The 26,702-nt window shown below is 45.2% G+C and overlaps 1 protein-coding gene across 1 annotated transcript in view; it reads left to right on the forward strand.

Annotated features, from left to right (window-relative positions):
- The window catches only part of LOC138968161 (uncharacterized), a 20,876-nt gene extending 3,174 nt beyond the window's left edge, over positions 1-17,702 (forward strand). The window contains exons 4-6 of the mRNA XM_070340722.1: positions 1,084-1,226; positions 11,189-11,364; positions 17,411-17,702. Coding sequence (XP_070196823.1) covers positions 1,084-1,226; positions 11,189-11,364; positions 17,411-17,687 — 596 coding nt within the window. The 3' untranslated portion in view covers positions 17,688-17,702. The remainder of the gene's footprint in view (positions 1-1,083; positions 1,227-11,188; positions 11,365-17,410) is intronic.
- Positions 17,703-26,702: the final 9,000 nt, after the last annotated feature.

Below are 26,702 nucleotides of genomic sequence, written 5' to 3' on the forward strand. Positions count from 1 at the left end.
TTACCATCTGAGATCTGGTCAGACTCTTACCGAAGGAATAAGACCGTTCCTCCGCTTCAACACAGACCCAAAACAACATCCTGGCTGCTTCCTGAGCAGACTGGGAATTTTTTGTTTACAAGGTTTTGTTAAAAGCCACTAATATGAACTGAGCAAAAATATTATTGTACCCATTTTCGTACCCCAACTAAAACATTCATTCTCGTGTCATTTTATTCAAAGGCCATTAAAGGCCCTTCACTTGGCTACCTTACACATTTTTTGGATCAAAGATGTCTGTTTCAAGTATCACATGACCGCCACCGAAGTAAGGGTACCCCCCAAATCGACCTGACAATAACGTCAGGTACCAATTAAAAAATCGAAAAAAATTCAGTATAGGCACAGCTAGGCAACTTTTACATACGAAAAAAAAGAAAGATCATTGATCTATCCAGAACAGGTTGTTTTGTTTTGCTATTTGGCGTATTTCTTGTGTTATGTCATTCCTACTGATGCAGGTGTTGAGCGCATGAGCAGTAGAAAACGAGAGGATTTTGCGTCCATTTTGAGGGGAACCATGACAAAAAGCGCTTTATTTCAGGCTTCATGTCTCACCCAGTCACATTATTCTGACACCGGACCAACCAGTCCTAGCACTAACCCCATAATGCCAGACGCCAGGCAGAGCAGCCACTAGATTTCCAATTTTAAAGTCTTAGGTATGACCCGGCCGGGGTTCGAACCCACGACCTCCCGCTCACTGGGCGGACGCCTTACCACTAGGCCACCGTGTTGCGGTCCATGTAGTGTTGCACACCCAGTCATTCCAGTCTGTATACTATATATCTATGTAGCGTTGCACACCCAGTCATTCCAGTCTGTATACTATATATCCATGTAGCGTTGCACACCCAGTCATTCCAGTCTGTATATATATCTATGAAGCGTTGCACACCCAGTCATTCATAACACTTGTCTCCCCTATAGCAAAGTTGATTAAAAAATGTATCAATCTATTTTATTTGCACATTCGGTCAAAGACGAGGCAACTGTCTCAGCCTCAGCAACAACACAATTAATCTCTGTTTATTTTCTGAACAGTTGCCCCGGATGTAGAAAACGAGAAGCTGACCCTGGAGGTGGACTACACTCCCTACCAGACGGAGACAGGTGTTTCCTACGCCACTCTCAGGTGTGGTCACTTTCATCACAGAGGTGTTCCTACTGTCCACCCCATGATTGAGGTATGTCATCTACACCACTATCAGGTGTGGCCGCTTTCATCACAGAGGTGTGCTAACTGTCCACCCGACGATTGAGGTATGTCATCTACACCACTCTCAGGTATGGCCGCTTTCGTCCCAGAGGTGTGCCAACTGTCCACCCTACGATTGAGGTATGTCATCTACACCACTCTCAGGTATGGTCGCTTTCATCACAGAGGTGTGTCAACTGTCCACCCCACGATTGAGGTATGTCATCTACACAACCCTCAGGTATGGCCGCTTTCATCACAGAGGTGTGTCGATCAACTGTCCACCCCACGATTGAGGTATGTCATCTACACAACCCTCAGGTATGGCCGCTTTCATCACAGAGGTGTGCCAACTGTCCACCCCACGATTGAGGTATGTCATCTACACCACTATCAGGTATGGCCGCTTTCATCACAGAGGTGTGCCAACTGTCCACCCCACGATTGAGGTATGTCATCTACACCACTATCAGGTATGGCCGCTTTCGTCACAGAGGTGTGCCAACTGTTCACCCCACGATTGAGGAATGTCATCTACACCACTATCAGGTATGGCCGCTTTCGTCACAGAGGTGTGCCAACTGTCCACCCCACGATTGAGGTATGTCATCTACACCACTATCAGGTATGGCCGCTTTCATCACAGAGGTGTGCCAACTGTCCACCCGACGATTGAGGTATGTCATCTACACCACTATCAGGTGTGGCCGCTTTCATCACAGAGGTGTGCCAACTGTCCACCCGACGATTGAGGTATGTCATCTACACCACTCTCAGACATGGCCGCTTTCATCACAGAGGTGTGTCAACTGTCCACCCGACGATTGAGGTATGTCATCTACACAACCCTCAGGTATGGCCGCTTTCATCACAGAGGTGTGCCAACTGTCCACCCCACGATTGAGGTATGTCATCTACACCACTATCAGGTATGGCCGCTTTCGTCACAGAGGTGTGCCAACTGTCCACCCGACGATTGAGGTATGTCATCTACACCACTCTCAGGTATGGCCGCTTTCATCACAGAGGTGTGCCAACTGTCCACCCGACGATTGAGGTATGTCATCTACACCACTCTCAGGTATGGCCGCTTTCATCACAGAGGTGTGCCAACTGTCCACCCCACGATTGAGGTATGTCATCTACACCACTATCAGGTATGGCCGCTTTCGTCACAGAGGTGTGCTAACTGCCCACCCGACGATTGAGGTATGTCATCTACACCACTCTCAGACATGGCCGCTTTCATCACAGAGGTGTGTCAACTGTCCACCCGACGATTGAGGTATGTCATCTACACAACCCTCAGGTATGGCCGCTTTCATCACAGAGGTGTGCCAACTGTCCACCCCACGATTGAGGTATGTCATCTACACCACTATCAGGTATGGCCGCTTTCGTCACAGAGGTGTGCCAACTGTCCACCCCATGATTGAGGTATGTCATCTACACCAATCTCAGGTATGACCGCTTTCATCACAGAGGTGTGCCAACTGTCCACCCGACGATTGAGGTATGTCATCTACACCACTCTCAGGTATGGCCGCTTTCATCACAGAGGTGTGTCAACTGTCCACCCGACGATTGAGGTATGTCATCTACACCACTCTCAGGTATGGCCGCTTTCATCACAGAGGTGTGCCAACTGTCCACCCCACGATTGAGGTATGTCATCTACACCACTATCAGGTATGGCCGCTTTCATCACAGAGGTGTGCCAACTGTCCACCCCACGATTGAGGTATGTCATCTACACCACTATCAGGTATGGCCGCTTTCGTCACAGAGGTGTGCCAACTGTCCACCCGACGATTGAGGTATGTCATCTACACCACTATCAGGTATGGCCGCTTTCGTCACAGAGGTGTGCCAACTGTCCACCCCATGATTGAGGTATGTCATCTACACCACTCTCAGGTATGGCCGCTTTCATCACAGAGGTGTGCCAACTGTCCACCCGACGATTGAGGTATGTCATCTACACCACTCTCAGGTATGGCCGCTTTCATCACAGAGGTGTGTCAACTGTCCACCCGACGATTGAGGTATGTCATCTACACCACTCTCAGGTATGGCCGCTTTCATCACAGAGGTGTGCCAACTGTCCACCCCACGATTGAGGTATGTCATCTACACCACTATCAGGTATGGCCGCTTTCGTCACAGAGGTGTGCCAACTGTCCACCCCACGATTGAGGTATGTCATCTACACCACTATCAGGTATGGCCGCTTTCGTCACAGAGGTGTGCAAACTGTCCACCCCACGATTGAGGTATGTCATCTACACCACTATCAGGTATGGCCGCTTTCGTCACAGAGGTGTGCCAACTGTGCACCCCACGATTGAGGTATGTCATCTACACCACTATCAGGTATGGCCGCTTTCGCCACAGAGGTGTGCCAACTGTTCACCCCACGATTGAGGTATGTAATCTACACCACTCTCAGGTATGGCCGCTTTCGTCACAGAGGTGTGCCAACTGTCCACCGCACGATTGACTATGTAATCTACACCACTCTCAGGTATGGCCGCTTTCGTCACAGAGGTGTGCCAACTGTTCACCCCACGATTGAGGAATGTCATCTACACCACTATCAGGTATGGCCGCTTTCGTCACAGAGGTGTGCCAACTGTCCACCCCATGATTGAGGTATGTCATCTACACCGATCTCAGGTATGACCGCTTTCATCACAGAGGTGTGCCAACTGTCCACCCGACGATTGACTATGTAATCTACACCACTCTCAGGTATGGCCGCTTTCGTCACAGTGGTGTGCCAACTGTCCACCCTATGATTGAGGTATGTCATCAACACCACTCTCAGGTATGGCCGCTTTCATCACAGAGGTGTGCCAACTGTCCACCCGACGATTGAGGTATGCCATCTACACCACTCTCAGGTATGGCCGCTTTCATCACAGAGGTGTGCCAACTGTCCACCCCACGATTGAGGTATGTAATCTACACCACTATCAGGTATGGCCGCTTTCGTCACAGAGGTGTGCCAACTGTCCACCCCACGATTGAGGTATGTAATCTACACCCCTCTCAGGTATGGCCGCTTTCGTCAGTGAGCCAACTGTCCACCCCACGATTGAGGTATGTCACCGACACCACTATCAGGTATGGCCGCTTTCGTCACAGAGGTGTGCCAACTGTCCACCCCACGATTGAGGTATGTAATCTACACCACTCTCAGACATGGCCGCTTTCGCCACAGAGGTGTGCCAACTGTCCACCCCACGATTGAGGTATGTCATCTGCACCACTATCAGGTATGGCCGCTTTAGTCACAGAGGTGTGCCAACTGTCCACCCCACGATTGAGGTATGTAATCTACACCACTATCAGGTATGGCCGCTTTCGTCACAGAGGTGTGCCAACTGTCCACCCCACGATTGAGGTATGTAATCTACACCCCTCTCAGGTATGGCCGCTTTCGTCAGTGAGCCAACTGTCCACCCCACGATTGAGGTATGTCATCGACACCACTCTCAGGTATGGCCGCTTTTGTCACAGAGGTGTGCCAAATGTCCACCCCACGGTTGAGGTATGTAATCTACACCACTCTCAGGTATGGCCGCTTTCGCCACAGAGGTGTGCCAACTGTCCACCCCACGATTGAGGTATGTCATCTACACCACTATTATAGATATGGCCGCTTTCGTCACAGAGGTGTGCCAACTGTCCACCCCACGATTGAGGTATGCAATCTACACCACTCTCAGGTTTGGCCGCTTTCGTCACAGAGGTGTGCCAACTGTCCACCCCACGATTGAGGTGTCATCCACACCACTATCAGGTATGGCCGCTTTCGTCACAGAGGTGTGCCAACTGTCCACCCCACGATTGAGGTATGTCATCTACACCACTCTCAGGTATGGCCGCTTTCGTCACAGAGGTGTGCCAACTGTCCACCCCACGATTGAGGTATGTCATCAACACCACTATCAGGTATGGCCGCTTTCGCCACATAGGTGTGCTAACTGCCCACCCGACGATTGAGGTATGTCATCTACACCACTATCAGGTATGGCCGCTTTCGTCACAGAGGTGTGCCAACTGTCCACCCCACGATTGAGGTAATTGATAGAATTTGTAACAGTTTTTGGCTCACGTAAGTGTAGCCTATGCGATGCTAAACTTTGTCTGTCTGTGCGTGTGTGTGTGTGTGTGATAGAAACTTTAACATTTCCGAGTCTATGTGTGTGTGGTTATCCAAGACTCGCATAAGAAGATTACGTCACGGTCAAAAGTGTTTGACGTCAATTAATGCATCATGACGTCATGCCTCCCTGTAGTCTTTCTCTCTCGCGCGGTGTGTGTGTGTTAGTCAGGTCGTCATTTCCCGATTTTGACCTTAACCCCTCAAAAAATACCTCGGAGAATGTTTTGACTGTTTTGAACTCTGTGATGTCTGTAGATTACAGATCCGACGGATGACACCCTGTCATCCTTGGGCATTTTGATGTATTCAAGATGGCGGACAAGATGGATTCCAGACTGCAAAATAGTCGAAACTGCATGCTATAAACTAGCAGAACTGTATTTATTTATGTTTTCCGGGAGATAAAACGGGAGTTAATATGCATAACAACAGTTACATGATTAGCAGACACTATATAATCTGAATGGCTAGTCTGTTGAGGGACCGTTAAAACTGGTTAACGGAGCATGATGATATAGTTAGTTTTAGCAATATATTTTTTCAGTTACAGCTAATGGTTTAAGCTTATATGTGTTGTGGGCTTTGATTACTGTTGCACTTTGCTTGACCTTCATCGCATTTCAAGGTCATATGAATGTCAAATGTTCATTCAAATGATAAAGGATTATACTATTTTTGAAGATAAAATGACGAAATGTGTTCATCTTCTTAAAACTTGCCATGAATAAAAACGTTCACCAACACTGAAGGTCACACGTTTTCAAGGTCAAACAATTTCAAGGTCATATATTTTAATGTCTGCAAAACCATCACTTAGCACGTGCATCACTACACAGATCACTGTCAAGAAGACGAAGCTGAGATTGTATGGCCATGTAACAAGAACAGGCGGGCTCTCCAAGACCATCTTACAGGGTATGGTGCGCGGAAAGAGAAGATATTGAAGACAAATGAACAGAGGGACAGATATCATTACAGAGTGGATTGGGAAATGTTTTGCATCTTCCCAAAAATTGCTCACAGCCGCCAGAGGTGGAGACCGCTTATGAAGCGCTCGTCGTTGAAGTGACCCTACCATCCTGGTGGGTTCCAGAATCGATCAATGAGTGACTTGGTCGGTGAGCAAGCAGATAACAACTTAAATCCTGGAAAAGTGGCTGTAATACCCAGAATAACTTAAAGTTATCTTGTGATCGAAGATCTAGTCAGGTGAGGAATGTATACATCAGACGAAAGGCCTTGTAAGGTGTCACAGCGCCAAGCGATTCGGCATATGAAATCCCTTTTGACACCATATACACAGTGTTGTGTCAGTTAGTGACGCCCCGAGGAGGTGTATTAGGCGTCATGTCAAGAGGCTAAACCTGATGTACCATGTCTCACATACAAAAGACCTCTATCTCATAACGTAAAGGTCATGGCGACGAACCAGGGATACTGGTTAGTATGCACTTTACCTCGCCGATGACCACACAGGATGATGTGTAGTTTACCACTCCAGATGACCAGGCGGGAGGACCACGCTGGTTTACCACACAAGATTACATGGTCATGCAGTGAGTTTTCAGTTTGAGGGCAGCCACCATCGATCCTTTTTTCAATTGCCGAAATGGTAGCGGATGACTATGCGTGATGACCAATAAATGACAACGCCCGATGATTACGCTGGATGGCATGTAGATTACCAGTACGGGTGACCGGTGAGAATTGCCAGTGCGGATGACCAGTGTGGATGACCTGTGCAGATGACCATGAAGGATGACCAGTGCAGATGACCAGTGCGGATTACCGGTGCGGATGTCCAATGCAGATGATCATGAAAAATTACTAGTGCGGATGATTAGTGCGGATGACCGGTGCAGATTATCATGAACGATGACTAGTGCAGATGACCAGTGCAGATGATCATGAAGGATGACCTGTGCGGATGACCAGTGCAGATGATCATGAAGGATGAATAGTGCGGATGACCGATGCGGATGATCACAAAAGGATGACCAGTGCAGATGACCGCAAAGGATGACCAGTTTGGATGACCGATCCAGATGACCAGTGCGGGTGACCGGTGAAGGTGACTGTTGCACATGCCCAGTGCGGATGACTACGATGGATGACCAGTGCGGATTTGTGCAATTTCCAAGGAGTAGACATCGACATAAGATGGCACACGCATATTGACCGACTGCGCAACCACAGCATGCTGTTGCACATGGTAAATTTCTCCACAGCCACACTTCAAAATTAGCATGACTTCAGTTGGTGTAGGTTCTACTCCAGGCGGTTTTCTGCCCATCCTACAACCACCCAAAGTCAACTGGATCAAGATTTGGAAGATCCCCGTAGAATTGCAATTACAGCCCTTTTCAGATGGACGTTCAGAAATGGGCTGATGTGGGCGGTAGTTTTTGATTTATGTGGACTGGTGCTTGGAGGTTCTAGCTAGCCAGGTTTCATATCTCTCACGCGATATGTTGTTTGAGATTGTGCACCTGTAGCACTCGCTTACAAACTGCGACATTTGCTGAAAGACTTCACTGATTTTCACGCATGGATCTTCTGCAGAGAAATCAAGCACTCCTACGAACACACTGGTTAATGAACAGCTGTCACCAGATGGCATACGCTTCCATCTAAATTAGCTCTATCGTCTGGTAAACAATCAAATCGGAGAAAACTAGTCTCTCACGATGTTCTTTGATCATCGCCCGCCATTTTGTAAGATCAATTTACAAGTTTTATCTTCGACAGTGAAACCTGTGCTTTGGAACACCATACGCACTAATCGCAAGTCCACGAATAACACAGGTTTCACATCTTCTCAGCCTGGATGTAATTCCATGCACACTCATGTGTAAATTGTTTCCATTTAGCAGAATGAAACACGTCAAATGCCTTTGTTTTTTGTCTTGGAAGAGGAGCTCAAGTACGGACACGGACAACACTACAGGCCATACTGTACGTGTCGTCATATTACTCATTACGTTTTCCCGACGTCATGAAGTTATGACGCCATTCTAGCCCTTTTTTCTATGGAATGCCTTTTGTGTCAAAACAAAAAAAATCAACATTTGCTAATTTTTCTATAATTAATTTTATCTCAATTTGCCCAAGGATTTAAAGATGTCATCCTGCGGATTTGTAAACTTCAGGAGTTAAACTACCCAAAACCATTAAAACATTTTCCGAGGTATTTTTCAAGGGGTTATTGCCCTGCCGCAAGGACTATGTGTGTGTGTGTGTGTGTTCATTTTGTGCACATGTGTTATTGTTACTGTTTGTGTATGTGTACTCGTGTGTGTGTGTGGGTGTGTGTGTGTGGTGTGTGTGTGTGTAAGAAAGAGAGACTGAGAGAGAGAGTGTGTGTGTGTGTATGTGTACGTGTGTGTGTGTGTGCATGAGTTTGTGTGTATGTGTGTGTGTATGTGTGTTTGTTTGTAAAGGTGTGTGTGTCCGTCTGTCTATGTGTGTATGAGTTTTGTATGTATGAGATCTGTGTGAGTCACTGTGTGTGTGTGTGTGTGTGTGTGTGTGTGTGTGTGTGTGAGCCTGTGTGAGTGCGTGCATGCATGCACGTGTGTGGGTGTGTGTATGTGTGTGTCTGTTTGTAAGAAAGACTGGCTGAACACCCAAATACTAATTTTACCGGGTTATTATCCAAGCAACAGCTTCAAAGTATTGAAGCAATGATCAACATTTCGTCGGCACGTATGTAGATAAAGTGTGTATCCAAAGAAAACGGGTGGTGGTGAGTTTTGGGGGGGTAAAAACAGGTGACTGGTTTGTGTTGTGTGTGGTATGTAGACCAGGTCAGGGGTCAAGGTTGGGTCAGATCACGTGAAGCATTGTGGTATAGATTCACTTCTCAGTTCTAACCGAGCTGCATTCGCCGATTCGGGGAAGACGATTTCACATTGTTCGGTTTCGTAGCGGCTCCAGAAAAAATAGATAAAGAAGATACCAAAGGAGATTTCCTACAGGTTGATCTGCACAGCGTGTTTTCAGTGTCTGCGCGAGGAAGCGCTGTCAAAAGGGCAGTGTCGATCTCAGTGGCAGTCGTGTCCCCGTAAGTAGGCAACAGACAGACAGATCTAGATCTAGCGTCTCCCACTCTTGCACTGAGTCTATGCTTACTGTGTGCGTGTATGTGTGACGGAGTGATTGAGTTTGTGTTACTGTTTGTCGATTTCTTACGGGAGCCTTGAAGGCTTCGCCTCTTGTTTATTATTTTTTTATTTTTTTTATTTACTATATTAGCATATATCATGATTGTATTGATTGTATTTATTGTTGGAAATGCCCCCATGGGTCATGGACTAATAAAACTTGAACTTGGTATGTCATCTTCACCACTCTCAGGTATGGCCGCTTTCGTGACAGAGGTGTGTCAACTGTCTCAGGCCTGGCTAGGTTTTAACGTGTCATAAGACCATCCTTTCGCTTGGTCACATACCAAACATGAACAGCCTTGGTGTTCTCTACACAAAGTGGGAGGTTATTGATAAATCAATCTTTTTTTAATGAAAAACAAGAGGCACCTCGAGAAGGTGCTGCTGTGAACACAATTGCGTAGGAGCGGCCATTGTAGGGGACCTGGTGTCTGGCTTGCTGGGTAGAAGACCAGCGGCGATCACTGCACCGGGAAAAGGAGAGGCTATTGGTTGCACATCTAGTTCCTTTAGCGAGCGTGACGTCCTGTCACAGGCCTTCATCCTCCTCCTCCTCCCCCCCCCCCCCCCCCCCGCCTGCAGCTGTAGACACCCTTGCTTGTATACAGCGCAGCCACAGAGACTGGTTTGACGAGAATGATCCAGAACTCCTTGAGCTCCTCGAGCTCCCCCAAAAGAGACGCCAAGAATACCTCGCAGACAAAATCTGCACCAAGAGAAAAGTCTCATACGAGTATATAATGCTTATATTCTAACATAATATATATATAGTGTATATGCTAGCATATAATGCTTGGTCATCCAAAGCCAGCCACGCTGTGCGGGCCACCTGTCCCGCGTGGAAGATAACAGAATCCCCAAGATGTCAATCTAGATTCAGTTCAGAGAAGGCCACCGGGAAACAGGATGCCCCTGCAAACGATTCAAAGACAGCTTGAAGGAAAACCTAAAAGCCTGTGAGCTTGACATCGCAAAAAGGGAAGTTCAGTCCCAGGACACGCCCCTTTGGAGACGTCTTTGAAAAAAAAGGACCGATCGAAGACCTTTGAAGCAAAAATAGTAGCGAAAACCCCAGAAAAAGTAAAAACAAAGTCAACATAGAAAAGCTGGTACTGATGATACACACCCTTACGGCATAATTGTATACTATGCCGGAGACGCTGTGCCTCCAGGGTTGGCTTCCATTCGCACATGCGGACGCATTTGAGAAACTGAGCTGTTTTTGCCACTTAACCGTCGTACTGACCGGAGACTCCAGACAGACAGACAGACAGACCATTTTTAAAATACATGTACGACCAGTGGATTTTTAATTCGCAACACAAAATACCCGTTTACACAGTTGGCACCCAGGAAGTTCAATTTTGTTATGTGACCAAGTGGAGGGAAGGTCTTATCGCATGTCAAAGCCTGGCCAAATATGAGATGGTGAGCCGAGATGAGTGCCTTTGAGTTATTGTTCATTTAAATATTTGCTTGGTTAAAAGGGACATCCCTTCCCGTGTAAGCGATTCCTCTCACAATCTCAGATCTGGACAGGCTGATACGTGGGATAAACCCGTCTCTCCTATGACTATGCTTTTAACCGATGTGACGATGTGTGTGCTTCGCCAGACGCCTGACGGACAGTCCGTGTCGATTGCTGCCCACAATGACCACGAGTACATCTACCCGCTAGATCCAGGCGGTACCACGGTTGGACGATACCGCTGCCAGCTGCCAGCGAAAAACTTGTGTCAGGACGCCGATCTCCGGTCCAATGTCGTCGACGTTAAAGCCAACGATATCAGGTCAATATTGGTTGTCTGACCGTCCGTCCGTCCGTCCGTCCGTCTGTCTGTCATCCTCCATTCCAATTGTCACTATGCAGGCCGACGATATCCGGTCAATACTGGTTGTCTGTTTGTCTGTCTGTCTGTCTGTCTGTCTGTCTGTCTGTCTGGCACCCTCCATTCCGACACCGTCACTATGCAGGCCGACGATATCAGGTCCATTAACGGTCTGTCTGTCTGTCTGTCTGTCTGTCTGCCTGTCTGTCTGTCTGTCTGTCTGTCTATCTGTCTGTTTGTCTGTCTGTCTGTCTGTCTGGCACCCTTTATTCCGACACCGTCACTATGCAGGCCGACGATATCAGGTCCATGTATTGTCTGTCTGTCTGTCTGTCTGTCTGTCTATCTGCCTATCTGCCTGTCTGTCTGCCTGCCTGTCTGTCTGTCTGTTTGCCTGTCTGCTTATCTGTCTGCCTGTCTGTTTGTCTGTCTGTCTGCCTGTCTGTCTGTCTGTTTGCCCGTCTGTCTGTCTGTATGTCAGTCTGCCTGTCTGTCTGCCCGTCTGTCTGTCTGTCTGTCAGTCTGCCTGTCTGTTTGCCCGTCTGTCTGTCTGTCAGTCTGTCTGTTTTTCTGTCTGTTTGCCTGCCTGTCTGTCTGTCTGTCAGCCTGTCTGCCTGTCTGTGTGTTTTCCTGTCTGTCTGTCTGTCTGTCAGTCTGTCTGCCTGTCTGTTTGTCTGTCTGTCTGTTTGCCTGTCTGTCTGTCACCCTTCAGTTAAACCCCGTCACCCTACGATCGACGCCTTTCGGTCCATATTCGTTGTCTGTCGGTGCAGTCTGTCTGTCTGTCTGTCTGTCTGTCTGTCTGTCACCCTCATCCCGAGCACTTTGAAGTCACTTAAAAGCTTGAACATAAAAACCCAACCCAGGTAATATCCACTTCGAACAAATGTCTTGATAATCTAGATCTGTATCATTTCCCCAGATAAGTATTGAAGAAAATAATAGTGCGCTAAGAGATTTATACAGCAATTCGAGAAATTGAACTATTGAACTGGGCTCGTTACGCTCGGTTTAATAATAATTTTCGAGATTTGCTCTATAAATCTCTTAGCACACATTGATTTTTGATGGCCGCAGGACCGGTCATCTATTGCAATGCACCCGGAGAGGTGACATGTCTCGTTTTGTTACCGTTCTCACGAGATCAGTTACAGTATTTTGTTTCTCTCTCTCTCTCTCCCTGTATGTATGTCTTTGTCTGTGTCTCCCTCTGAGTCTCTCCGCTCTTGTCTTTCTATGTCTGTCTTTGTCTGTGTGTGTGTGTGTGTGTGTGTGTGTGTGTGTGTGTGTGTGTGTGTGTGTGTGTCTCTCTCTCTCTCTCACTCTCTCTCTCTCTCTCTCTCTCTCTCTCTCTCTCTCTCATCCTACTTCTGGCACACAGTTCAAAGCAGAGGTTAACGTGAGTGCACATGTACCTGGCAGGAGGGGGGTGATTCGGGTCAGAAGTGCGGTAAAGCACTTTGGTCTTCAGTCTTTGGGTTATAGCTTTCAGTGGAGAAGATGCCAACATGAAATTGCACTATGCTCTATTATTTATTGTCCTTGTCTATTGGACACGAAGAAGGGAAGCTACAATCGCCCCAATATACTCTTTGTTTCCTGAGCCTGGACCATTAAGACGGTTACCTCATAGATCTGTTCATTCTTCAGTTTGTCGGTGTCAAAAGTTATACCCCCATTCCACACAACCGTTCTTTGTCCCGTTCCCGTACCAACCAAGGAATGCTGCCACAACAATGGAACCGCCGGTTTTTACATTTAGTCAAGTTTTGACTAAATGTTTTAACGTAGAGGGGGGAATCGAGACGAGGGTCATATGGTGTATGTGTGTGTGTGTGTGTGTGTGTCTGTGTGTGTGTGTGTGTGTGTGTGTGTGTGTGTGTGTGTGTGTGTGTAGAGCGATTCAGAGAAAACTACTGGACCGATCTTTATGAAACTTGACATGAGAGATCCTGAGTATGGTATCTCCAGACGTTTTTTTCATTTTTTTGATAAATGTCTTTGATGACGTCATATCCAGCTTTTCGTGAAAGTTGAGGCGGCACTGTCACGCTCTCATTTTTCAACCAAATTGATTGAAATTTTGGCCAAGCAATCTTCGACGAAGGCCGGACTTCGGTATTGCATTTCAGCTGGGTGGCTTAAAAAATAATTAATGACTTTGGTCATTAAAAATCTGAAAATTGTAAAAAAAAAAAATTTAAAACGATCCAAATTTACGTTTATCTTATTCTTCATCATTTTCTGATTCCAAAAGCATATAAATATGTTATATTTGGATTAAAAACAAGCTCTGAAAATTAAAAATATAAAAATTATTATCAAAATTAATTTTTTGAAATCAATTTAAAAACACTTTCATCTTATTCCTTATCGGTTCCTGATTCCAAAAACATATAGATATGATATGTTTGGATTAAAAACACACTCAGAAAGTTAAAACGAAGAGAGGTACAGAAAAGCGTGCTATCCTTCTCAGCGCAACTACTACCCCGCTCTTCTTGTCAATTTCACTGCCTTGCCACGAGCGGTGGACTGGCGATGCTACGAGTATACGGTCTTGCTGAAAAATGGCATTGCCTTCAGTTTCATTCTGTGAGTTCGACAGCTTGACTAAATGTTGTATTTTCGCCTTACGCGACTTGTTTTCATCTCTCAGCAGCGTCTGACCATAGTGGCAGCCGTCCTTGGTCGGTAAGGGAACGGGACCTAGAACGGATGTGTGGAATGCGGATATGACAACTCAGTGTGTGAGAGCGCTACCGTTGCGTTACCGTTGTTTTAAGTTCCTTTAACGATCCAAGCGTTCCGTTACCGATGGGTTGAGGTTCCATTCTGATCGGGAGGGGAACGGCTAACAATTTTGAACATGCAGCCCAAACTCAGCCGTCTCTACCGACCCTACTGTTCAAAGCAGTTCCGTTAACGATCAGTTACGTTCATTGCGGTTCTGTCCCGACCCCTCCCGTGCCCGCACCGTTCCTTGGTCGGTACGGGAACGGGACCTAGAACGGTTGTGTGGAAAGGGGGTATGAGACTCGACCACTTGGCTTTTGGTGGAGACAGCTTGAAGATCTCTGGATATAATTGAGGAGGAGTAGTCTTCCTTTTAGAAAATGTGTACTCTGCCTTGCAGATTACAAATTTGTGCTGTCGGGGCTGGGTAAAGGGAGTGAAGGGTAAGGGGGTGGTGGTGGGTAAGCGAGGGGTAAGAGAGACAAAAGAGAAAACTGGACAGGGAAAAGTCACTGCCTGAAGTATTCAATAAAGCCACACACAAAAAAAGAAATTACCACATATGCAGGTTTTCAATTCACATTTTTGCAAAGTATCTGCACAAGCATGTGTGCCTCTGTGAGTATGTTCGTGGCTGCTTTCATGGGGTGCCTGTCTCCTCAGGAATTTGAGGATTTCTTTTATCTCTCTTTTTCTGACACCGTTGATTTAACGTCATTTTTACAGGACAGTTTTTTTCCTTTCAGTTGTAAGTTGTAGTAGTTTGACCTTATTGTTTTAGGACAAGTAGAGCTCGTTCACCAGTAGCAAAGACTCACTCAGTCCGTCAGTGTGCCTGGGTGTGTTTCATATGTGATGGGGGGGGGGGGGGGCTCTCCCGTGGCCGGCCACCTGCAATATACGGACAGGTTTGCACTGGCCCAAGGGTGTCCGTTCATGAGAGGGACTGCTGTAACAGCAAAACTAGTGTGAAACATAAGTAATCAATTTATCCACTTGACTATATTCACAACAGGGACCTATCACTCTTCTTTGCATGTTTTTATGCCTACGGATTCTTAAATACTCTGCAACACATGTAACCCAAATTCAACATGTGCCCGTACAATACCGCATCTTTTACGAAAACATTGCTTCGGCCATGTTGATTTTAAGCAACCAATTTTCTTGTTATAGTTTGTAAAGGCACATTTTTCTGCGCGCGTTCGGATAACTCGTGCTTTGTGGACAAGTCGAGTTAGATCTCCGTTTTACGAGGGCGGAGGGCGAGGTTTGTCTCCCTAGGTATGTGTGTATGTATGTACGAGTGTGAAAAACATAGCTCAAAAACTACAGGGCCGGGGGGGGGGGGGGGGGGGGGTTACAGATGGGTGTCCAGGGGGCGAAGCCCCTTGGTGGGGGTCCAGGTGGCGAAGCCCCCATGGTGGGTGTTGCAAGGGGACTTCGCCCCTTGAAGCTGAACGTTTTTACATTTAGTCAAGTTATGACTAAATGTTTTAACATCGAGGGGGGAATCGAGACGAGGGTCGTGGTGTACGTGTGTGTGTATGTGTGTGTGTGGGTGTGTGTGTGCGTGCGTGTAGAGGGATTCAGACCAAACTACTGGACCGATCTTTATGAAATTTGACATGAAAGTTCCTGGGTATGATATCCCCATACGTTTTTTTCATTTTTTTGATAAATATCTTTGATGACGTCATATCCGGCTTTTCGTGAAAGTTGAGGCGGCACTGTCACGCCCTCATTTTTCAACCAAATTGGTTGAAATTTTGGTCAAGTATTGTTCGACGAAGCCCGGACTTCGGTATTGCATTTCAGCGTGGTGGCTTAAAAATTAATTTATGACTTTGGTCATTAAAAATCTGAAAATTGTAAAAAAAATATTTCTTTTATAAAACGATCCAAATTTACGTTCATCTTATTTTCCATCATTTGCTGATTCCAAAAACATATAAATATGTTATATTGGGATTAAAAACAAGCTCTGAAAATTAAATATATAAAAATTATTATCAAAATTAAATTCTCGAAATCAATTTAAAAACACTTTCATCTTATTCCTTGTCGGTTCCTGATTCCAAAAACATATAGATATGATATGTTTGGATTAAAAACACGCTCAGAAAGTTAAAACGAAGAGAGGTACAGAAAAGCGTGCTATCGTTCTCAGCGCAACTACTACCCCGCTCTTCTTGTCAATTTCACTGCCTTTGCCGTGAGCGGTGGACTGACGATGTTACGAGTATACGGTCTTGCTGCGTTGCATTGCGTTTAGTTTCATTCTGTGAGTTCGACAGCTACTTGACTAAATGTTGTATTTTCGCCTTACGCGACTTGTTTGATGTTTCTGGAGGGAAAGGAAGCCTCTCCTTGAACGAAAAAAGTAAATTCGACAGTTAGGCAATTTAGGCAATGAACCCCCCCCCCCTCCCTCTCCCACAAAAAATAATGCGTTTGGGAGGTACATGTACATGCTTATGCCCGGGGGAGGGGGTTGCGCAACCCCTATCAGGGGCGGATCAGTTGCTTTGTAAGGGGGGGGGGGCACTTTGAATCAAAAGTGAATGTGATGGGCGCAAAGCGCCCGAATTTGCTAGGGGGGTCCGGGGGCATGCCCCCCCGGAAAATTTGGTTGCCCAAAGAAGCAAAATGGTGCCATCTGGTGCCATTTGAACTTAGAAATGGTCATAGAATCAGCTTTCGATTTTTTTTTGGTGTTTTTTTTGGCTGATATTTTTATTTTTTTAATTTTTTCTTTCTTTCCTCTTTTTTTTTTTCCTTTCTTTTTCTTTCCTCTTTTCTTTTTTTTCGGGGGGGGGGGGGGGCACGTGCCCCCTGTGCCCCCCCCCCTCGTCCGCCCCTGCCTATAACCCCCCCCCCCCCCCTAGTCCGGCCCTGAACTACCTAACGGATTATTAATGAAAATTGACGTACATTTTGTTGAGGGCATTTGCTTCAGCTTGTGCCGTCGTTCCGTTCAGTTTAATTTCGTTCAGTTCTGTTCCGTTTTGTCTGTCAGTTATAATGGGTTAAGTCTGTATGTCTGTCGGATATCCTCAAGGTCCGTATTACTTGTCCGATTGTCTGTCTGTCTGTCTGTCTGTCTGTCTGTCTGTCTGTCTGTCTGTCTGTTGTTTGTTCTGTTGTTGTTGTTGTTGTTGTTGTTGTTGTTGTTGTTGTTGTTGTTGTTATTGTTGTTGTATTTTTGTGTGGTGATGGTGATAGTGCTTCTGGAATGGACCCTTCATCTTTTCTTTTTTTAACCCAACAGGTTAAACAAGCTTGAGCATCTACTGAGCCAACTGCAGCAAGAACACGACCACGACAAGCAGACCCTGCAAAACACCTTGAAGCAGACCAAGCAAGAACAGGACCAGACCAAGCAGACCCTGCAAAACACACAGCAAGGGTTGAAGCAGACCAAGCAAGAGTTGAACCAGGCCAAGCAAGAGCTGGAACAAACCAAGAAGATACTGGAAGGCGTGAAGCGTGATGTACAGCGTAAGTATCTGGCCTCCGTGTCTTCTGAAAGACACAGCGTGATGTAAAGCGTAAGTATCTGGCCTCCCTGTCTTGTGAAAGACACAGCGTGATGTAAAGCGTAAGTATCTGGCCTCCCTGTCTTGTGGAAGACACAGCGTGATGTACAACGCAAGTACTTCGCCTCCCTGTCTTCTGAAAGACACGAGATGTAAAGCGTTAGTATCTGGCCTCCCTGTCTTCTGAAAGACACGAGATGTAAAGCGTATATTTGGCCTCCCTGTTTTCTGAAAGACACAGCCCTTCCTCTGAATACAGTTATAATCGGCAAAGTACATCGCTCCAAATATCAACATCATGACTGCTTTTTGTGCCGAATAAGACTTTTTCGGATGAAGTAATTCAACTGATTGCTAATAGTGTCTGTTAAGAGAATAAATGAGAAACAAATTCCATGCTCCACATGCAGAAAACACCGAGAATATTGATTTTGGATATATGTGTTCAACTTTAAGTGGAAGGAAGATTTTATACCTTGTTAATACCTAACCAGATCTGAGATGGTGAATCCAAAATGTTTACACGCGCTGGACTGTGACTTTCAAGATACCTCCCTTTTCATGTACACCACGTTGCAAATGAACATCGACCTTTTCATCCATTTCCATCCAGGCACTTAGACACCTACCACACATCTCCCTACACCCAGGCTGATGTCCGCGCAGAGTAAAATGTATGAATTTACATTCAGTCAAGTGTTTTAAGTATCTCTAAGTGTTTTAAGTAACGTAGACTGGGAATCGAGATGAGGTTATGGTGTGTGTATGTGCAGGGGCGGATCAGTTGCTTTGTAAGGGGGGGTGCACTTTGAATCGAAAGTGAATGTGATGGGCGCGAAGCGCCCGAATTTGCTAGGGGGGTCCGGGGGCATGCTCCCCCGGAAATTTTTTTGACCCAAAGAAGCAAAATGGTGCCATCTGGTGCCATTTGAATATAGCAATAGTCATAGAATCAGCTTTCCAATTTTTTTTCGGGGGGGGGGGGGGGCACGTGCCCCCTGTGCCCCCCTCGTCCGCCCCTGATGTGTGTGTGTGTGTGTGTGTGTGTGTGTGTGTGTGTGTGTGTGTGTGTGTGTGTGTGTGTGTGCGCGCGCGCACAGCCATTCCTAGAAAAAGAACCGACAGATGTTTATGAAACTTTGCGTGTGAATTCCTGCAGATAATTTCCCCAGATGTTTTATATTGTACAGTTTTTTGGCTCACGTAAGTGTAGCCTATGCGATCGTCAACTTTGTCTGTCTGTGCGTATGTATGTATGTATGTATGTATGTATGTATGTATGTATGTATGTATGTATGTATGTATGTATGTATGTATGTATGTATGTATGTATGTATAGAGAATACTACATGGCTTGCTGTGTCGTACCAGATTTACACGAGTTGTTTTTTTAAATATTGAACTGCGAGCAAAAGCGAGCTGTTCACTATTTGAAAAAGCAACGAGTGTAAATCTGGTACGAAACAGCAAGCCATGTAGTATTCTGTTTATCCTACATACTGTACTTACGTGTATTTTACTGAAAATGTCCTGCAGTCGAGGCAGCTAAATTGAAGACGCTTGTTTTGGAACCTCGATCTCTTCTAAAGCCTCGTGCAATCTATTACGTCAAAGCAAAGAAACATCACTCTGAAAGTGTGGCTTGACGTGTTAGTTCTAAAGATTCATCGAGGGTAATTAGCGAACGCAATTTTTTTGGCTCACGAAGTGTAGCCTATGCGATCGTAACTTTGTCTGTCTGCGTTTGTGCGTGTGTGTGTGCGTGTGTGTGTTTGTGCGTGTGTATGTCTGTGGTAGAAACTTTAACATTTCCGAGTCTATGTGTGAGTGGTTATCCAAGACTATGGATAAAGCTCGCATAAGATTACGTCACGGTCAAAAGTGTTTGACGTCAATTAATGCATCATGACGGCATGCCTCCCTGTAAGTCTTTCTCTCTCGCGTGGTGTGTGTGGTCTCGGTCATTGTTATTTTGAGCGGGCCGAGACTATTTGGCAGTCGTGTCCCTGTAAGTAGGCTACATGCAGGTCACAGACAGATCTAGATCTAGTGTCTCTCTTTCTTGCACAGTGTCACCTAAGCTTATAGTCCTTACGGCAGGGCAATAACCCCTTGAAAAATACCTCGGAAAATGTTTTAATGGTTTTGGGTAGTTTAACTCCTGAAGTTTACAAATCCGCAGGATGACATCTTTAAATCCTTGGGCAAATTGAGTTAAAATTAATTATAGGAAAATTAGCAAATGTTGATTTTTTTTGTTTAGACACAAAAGGCATTCCATAGAAAAAAGGGCTAGAATGGCGTCATAACTTCATGACGTCGGGAAAACGTAATGAGTAATATGACGACACGTACAGTATGGCCTGTAGTGTTGTCCGTGTCCGTACTTGAGCTCCTCTTCCAAGACAAAAACAAAGGCATTTGACGTGTTTCATTCTGCTAAATGGAAACAATTTGCACATGAGTGTGTATGGAATTACATCCAGGCTGAGAAGATGTGAAACCTGTGTTATTCGTGGACTTGCGATTAGTGCGTATGGTGTTCCAAAGCACAGGTTTCACTGTCGAAGATACAACTTGTAAATTGATCTTACAAAATGGCGGGCGATGATCAAAGAACAACGTGAGAGACTAGTTTTCTCCGATTTGATTGTTTACCAGACGATAGAGCTATTTTAGATGGAAGCGTATGCCATCTGGTGACAGCTGTTCACTTAACCAGTGTCAGTGTGTTCGTAGGAGTGCTTGATTTCTCTGCAGAAGATCCATGCGTGAAAATCGGTGAAGTCTTTCAGCAAATGTCGCAGTTTGTAAGCGAGTGCTACAGGTGCAAAATCTCAAACAACATATCACGTGAGAGATATGAAACCTGGCTAGCTAGAACCTCCAAGCACCAGTCCACATAAATCAAAAACTACCGCCCACATCAGCCCATTGCTGAACGTCCATCTGAAAAGGGCGGTATTGCAATTCTACGGGGATCTTCCAAATCTTGATCCAGTTGACTTCGGGTGGTTGTAGGATGGGCAGAAAACCGCCTGGAGTAGAACCTACACCAACTGAAGTCATGCTAATTTTGAAGTGTGGCTGTGGAGAAATTTACCATGTGCAACAGCATGCTGTGGTTGCGCAGTCGGTCAATGTGCGTGTGCCATCTTATGTCGATGTCTACTCCTTGGAAATTGCACAAATCCGCACTGGTCATCCATCGTAGTCATCCGCACTGGGCATGTCCAACAGTCACCTTCACCGGTCACCCGCACTGGTCATCTGGATCGGTCATCCACACTGGTCATCCTTTGCGGTCATCCGCACGGGTCATCCTTTTGTGATCATTCGCATCGGTCATCCGCACAGGTCATCCTTCATGATCATCTGCACTGGTCATCCGCACAGGTCATCCTTCATGATCATCTGTACTGGTCATCTGCACTAGTCATCGTCCATGATAATCTGCACTGGTCATCCGCACTAATCATCCGCACTCGTCATCCGCACTGGTCATTTTTCATGATCATCTGCACTGGACATCCGCACCGGTAATCCGCACTGGTCATCCTTCATGGTCATCCTTCATGGTCATCTGCACAGGTCATTCACACTGGTTATCCGCACTGGCAATTCTCACTGGTCAACCGTACTGGTAATCTACATGTATGACATCCTGCGTAATCATCGGGCGTTGTCATTTATTGGTCATCAGGCATAGTCATCCGCTACCATTTCGGCAATTGAAAAAAAGGATCGATGGTGGCTGCCCTCAAACTGGAAACTCACTGCATGACCATGTCATCTTGTGTGGTAAACCAGCGTGGTCATCCCGCCTGGTCATCTGGAGTGGTAAACTACACACCATCCTGTGTGGTCATCGGCGAGGTAAAGTGCATAAAGTATCCCTGGTTCGTCGCCATGACCTTTACGTTATATGATAGAGGTCTTTTGAATGTGAGACATGGTACATCAGGTTTAGCCTCTTGACATGACGCCAAATACACTTCCTCGGGGCGTCACTAACTGACACAACACTGTGTATATGGTGTCAAAAGGGATTTCACATGGGGAATCGCTTGGCGCTGTGACACCTTACAAGGCCTTTCGTCTGATGTATACATTCCTCACCTGACTAGATCTTCTTAAAAAAAGAGCACAAGATAACTTTAAGTTATTCTGGGCGGTATTACAGCCACTTTTTCAGGATTAAGTTGTTATCTGCTTGCTCACCGACCAAGTCACTCATTGATTCAGGAACCCGCCAGGATGGTAGGGTCACTTCAACGACGAGCGCTTCATAAGCTGTCTCCACCTCTGGCGGCTGTGAGCAATTTTTGGGAAGTTGCAAAACATTTCCCAATCCACTCTGTAATGATATCTGTCCCTCTGTTCATTTGTCTTCTCTATCTTCTCTTTCCGCGCACCATACCCTGTAAGATTGTCTTGGAGAGCCCGCCTGTTCTTTTTACATGGCCATACAATCTCAGCTTCGTCTTCTTGACAGTGATCTTTGTAGTGATACACGTGCTAAGTGATGGTTTTGCAGACATTAAAATATATGACCTTGAAATTGTTTGACCTTGAAAACGTGTGACCTTCAGTGTTGGTGAACGTTTTTATTCATGGCAAGTTTTGAGAAGATGAACACATTTCGTCATTTTATCTTCAAAAATAGTATATTCCTTTATCATTTGAATGAACATTTGACATTCATATGACCTTGAAATGCGATGAAGGTCAAGCAAAGTGCAACAGTAATCAAAGCCCACAACACATATAAGCTTAAACCATTAGCTGTAACTGATACACGTGCTAAGTGATGGTTTTGCAGACATTAAAATATATGACCTTGAAATTGTTTGACCTTGAAAACGTGTGACCTTCAGTGTTGGTGAACGTTTTTATTCATGGCAAGTTTTGAGAAGATGAACACATTTCGTCATTTTATCTTCAAAAATAGTATAATCCTTTATCATTTGAATGAACATTTGACATTCATATGACCTTGAAATGCGATGAAGGTCAAGCAAAGTGCAACAGTAATCAAAGCCCACAACACATATAAGCTTAAACCATTAGCTGTAACTGAAAAAATATATTGCTAAAACTAACTATATCATCCTGCTCCGTTAACCAGTTTTAACGGTCCCTCAACAGACCAGCCATTCGGGTTATAGTGTCTGCTAATCATGTAACTGTTGTTATGCATATTAACTCCCGTTTTATCTCCCGGAAAACATAAATAAATACAGTTCTGCTAGTTTATAGCATGCAGTTTCGACTATTTTGCAGTCTGGAATCCATCTTGTCCGCCATCTTGAATACATCAAAATGCCCAAGGATGACAGAGTGTCATCCGTCGGATCTGTAATCTACAGACATCACAGAGTTCAAAACAGTCAAAACATTCTCCGAGGTATTTTTTGAGGGGTTGAGGTCAAAATCGGGAAATGACGACCTGACTATTACTGTGTGTGTGGGTGTGTATGTGTGACGGAGTGATTGAGTTTGTGTTACTGTTTGTCTATTTCTTACGTGAGCCTTGAAGGCTTCGCCTCTTGTTGTTTCTATAATGACGTTTGTCTCGGTGATTTGGCATCATAAGCAGTGGAAAAACAGGTCCCAGCCAGACTTGCTTGACATGACCTCATTTACATGATATACACACGTGTGATTTGAACGATTATTATTTCACGGGTGTCTCTCTCACGTATGTAGGATAAATGCTTCGCCGGGTGAGTGGCGCACCGTACGCCGGCTTCGCCGGGTGAGTGGTGCACCGTACGCGATTGACACCACACGAAGGAAAACTTCTAAAAATAGTAACGGGAATATGGATTGAGCGTTGTGGACAGTGACCTTACGCAAAACACTGGAGAAGATAAGGAAGAGTTACTGGGAAGGGATCTGGGAAGATGAACAGAAAAACCAAAATCGGTTCAGCGCTGCGCGCTGAGAGCACTTGTTGAAAATTCTCATCGACCAGGTTGTGTCCGGGGTCTACCTGAATATCCCCACCAAATTTGAAGCAGATCCATCGAGAACTTTGGCCGTGCATCGCGAACACACACACACACACACACACACACACACAGACAGACAGACAGACAGACAGACAGACATATATATATATAGATAATGGTCTTCTTGGTGACCGTTCATGCCCAAGCTCGCGGAGCTGGTTGCCAGCAGGACAACGTGTCACTGGAAAATAATAATAATAATAATAATACGAATATTTATAACGCGCACATATCTCACCAACAGGCGACTCAAGGCGCACATACACTCGTTCACACACACGGAGACTTAAAGTCACTAGCACACACACACACCATCAAACATTAAAATATGTACAGTTATTCAGGGTGGGATGGGGTGGGCAGTGTATAATGCATGGATTATTTGGAAAAAAGGAATGTCTTGAGTGCAGATTTGAATGATTCGAGGGACTGTTGTTGGCGGAGGGGTGCGAGGACCAGGAAAAATAACCTAATGTGAACCTGTCGGAGTGTGACCATCGTGACGCCCATATCTTTAACTCTTAGTCGTATGACAATTCCAAGAATATATTATCTTGATACGCAAGCTCTAGGGTAGGTTAATGATTGTAGAAGCTTTACACATCCTGAACTCGGGTTAAAATGAGTTACTTTCCTTCGGGTCTCATTTATCCCTGACAGGATGCTTTTGTTTTCCTTTTCTGGAGAGGAAATCGATTTTTTTTAAACATATTTAGAGGTTTTCGTAATGTGTTATTGATATAAGCAGATTTGCGATCGTCGATAATGATTTTTCATGGTGTTGTGTAATTTTTAAATTACAAAGGAATTGATATGTATGACAATTTCAAGCGAGCTATCTTTCGCGGGTGTATTTACTGTGCAAACAACTCTAAATATGGCAAAAGTGTCACGTGATAATCAACTTTGGCTACGAAGCAGACGACACTTTTTCTGTAACTAGGCCTACATGTAGTTGGGAGTGATGCAACAATATCACGGTCTCCTTCCCGCAGCAGTCTCAAAATGTCGACTTGTTTTGACCTTGGAACGATGTCTTTATCATAACTGTGAAGAACAGAACGGAGATCACTGTCGAAGTCGACCATTCTGTGTGTGCGTGCGTGTTTGTGCGGTCTTGTATGTGTGTGTGTGTGTGTGTGTGTGTGTGAGAGAGAGGATTGTACAAGATCTCCCTCAGGGACAACTACACCAACAACAAATACACAGTCACTGTTTGCCTTCTTTTGAAAATTATACATGGAGTAGATATGATGCGCAGGGCCGGACTAGGTAAGTACTAGGGGGGGGGGGGGGGGGTTACAGATGGGGGTCCAGGGGGCTAAGCGCCTTGGTGGGGGTCCAGGGGGCAAACCCCCTTGGTGGGGGTTGCAAGGGGGCTTTGAAGCTGAACGTTTTTTGATGTTTCTGGAGGGAAAGGAAGCCTCTCCTTGAACGAAAAAGGTAAATTCGACAGCAAGCTGTATAGGCAATGAAGAAGGGAAAAAAAGCGTTTGGGAAGTACATGTTTAAGCCAGGGGGGGGGGGGGGGGGGTGCGCAACCCCTGTAACCCCCCCCCCCCCTAGTCCGGCCCTGATGCGTTAGTTTTAACTGTGTGTGTGTGTGTGTGTGTGTGACGGAGTGATTGAGTTTGTGTTAAGCTTACTGTTTGTCGATTTCTTACGAGAGCCTTGAAGGCTTCGCCTCTTGTTTTTTTTAATTTTTTATATAGATATATTGATGACGTCATATCCGGCTTATTTTATTTTACAAAAGTTGAGGCCGCACTGTGGTGACATTCCTTTTTCACTCAAATTGATCGACATTTTGGTCAAGGAATCCTCGTCTCAGTCCGGACTGATGAACATTAATGAACAAATTTGTTAATTAAAGTTGTCATTAAAATAAAATTCTCTCTAACATACATTTACAAATGGTTGCATTGTAATCCGCATTAATCTCTCAATCCAAAATATATAGATAAGTTGTGTTAACTTTGAAAATGTGCTCACAATTAAAATAATTGGTTTTGGGTTCTTCTCTGGAGTTAGCTACCACAAATAAGAGGGTCATTGCATTGAAATCACAAATTTGAACGTTTTATTTGTGACTACGCTACTTTATGTGCTTCGGAATGTTACTTGATGATGCAATAGCTACCCTATTAAACAATATTTCTATTTAAACACAAAGTTTTGTGATTTCGGAATTTCCGCGAATGTGACAAATCGAGAGGCCAAAATGGCAGGTATTTTGTGACATGCAGTTGGATGAAGCAAGTAACTCGGTCGTGCTGAATGAAAGAAACAAGTAAACGCCCATGAACAATGACAAGTATAACATCAGAAAAAAGTGTTGTTTGCAGAAGATCAATCCTGTCTGAAATATTAACCATACTTTTCCGTGGTCAACTTCGTAACGTGTGGTTTCCCCGCAGCCCTTACTTTTGCACAACACAGACCTATAATCATCACAAACGAACCACTATTTAATTTTAAGTTGTAACTACTTTAGCACAGTTCGTAACACGCGTGTAGAACGCAAGATAGAAGCAAATGACGACCACAATTTTTGCAATCTGTCCATTAAAAACTGTCAGTGCACGTGGTTTCCTCTTTTACGTGTTACGAAGTTGGCGTTATTTGTCCTGTTATTTCAATCAAAATGATTTTGTGGCGAACTTCTTTTGTATTAAACTACACAGAATTTATGCGGAGGGATATATATGTTGTCCCGTTGCGTGGTAACGTCGCCACTTTCACACGGTTTGAAGTTTCGTTTCTCGATCGTCTGCTCGCTCATAATAGGGGAAAGGCTCCTAATATGGACCGGCTCCTAATATGGACCACCTCCTGTTCTGACAAACTAACGACGCTAGAGCGTTCAAAACAATTTTATTCGCTTTATTCACAAACCTCAAAACCATTAGGCTTTTTCTTTTTTTTCACTTTTGGCAGCGTTCACTCTAAATTTGCCGCCTAAAACGAACTCGTTTCTGTCCACAGCCAAAGCTTTTATCACACAAATTAT

Source organism: Littorina saxatilis, linkage group LG6 (genome assembly GCF_037325665.1).
Source record: "Littorina saxatilis isolate snail1 linkage group LG6, US_GU_Lsax_2.0, whole genome shotgun sequence".
Lineage (NCBI taxonomy): Eukaryota > Metazoa > Mollusca > Gastropoda > Littorinimorpha > Littorinidae > Littorina > Littorina saxatilis.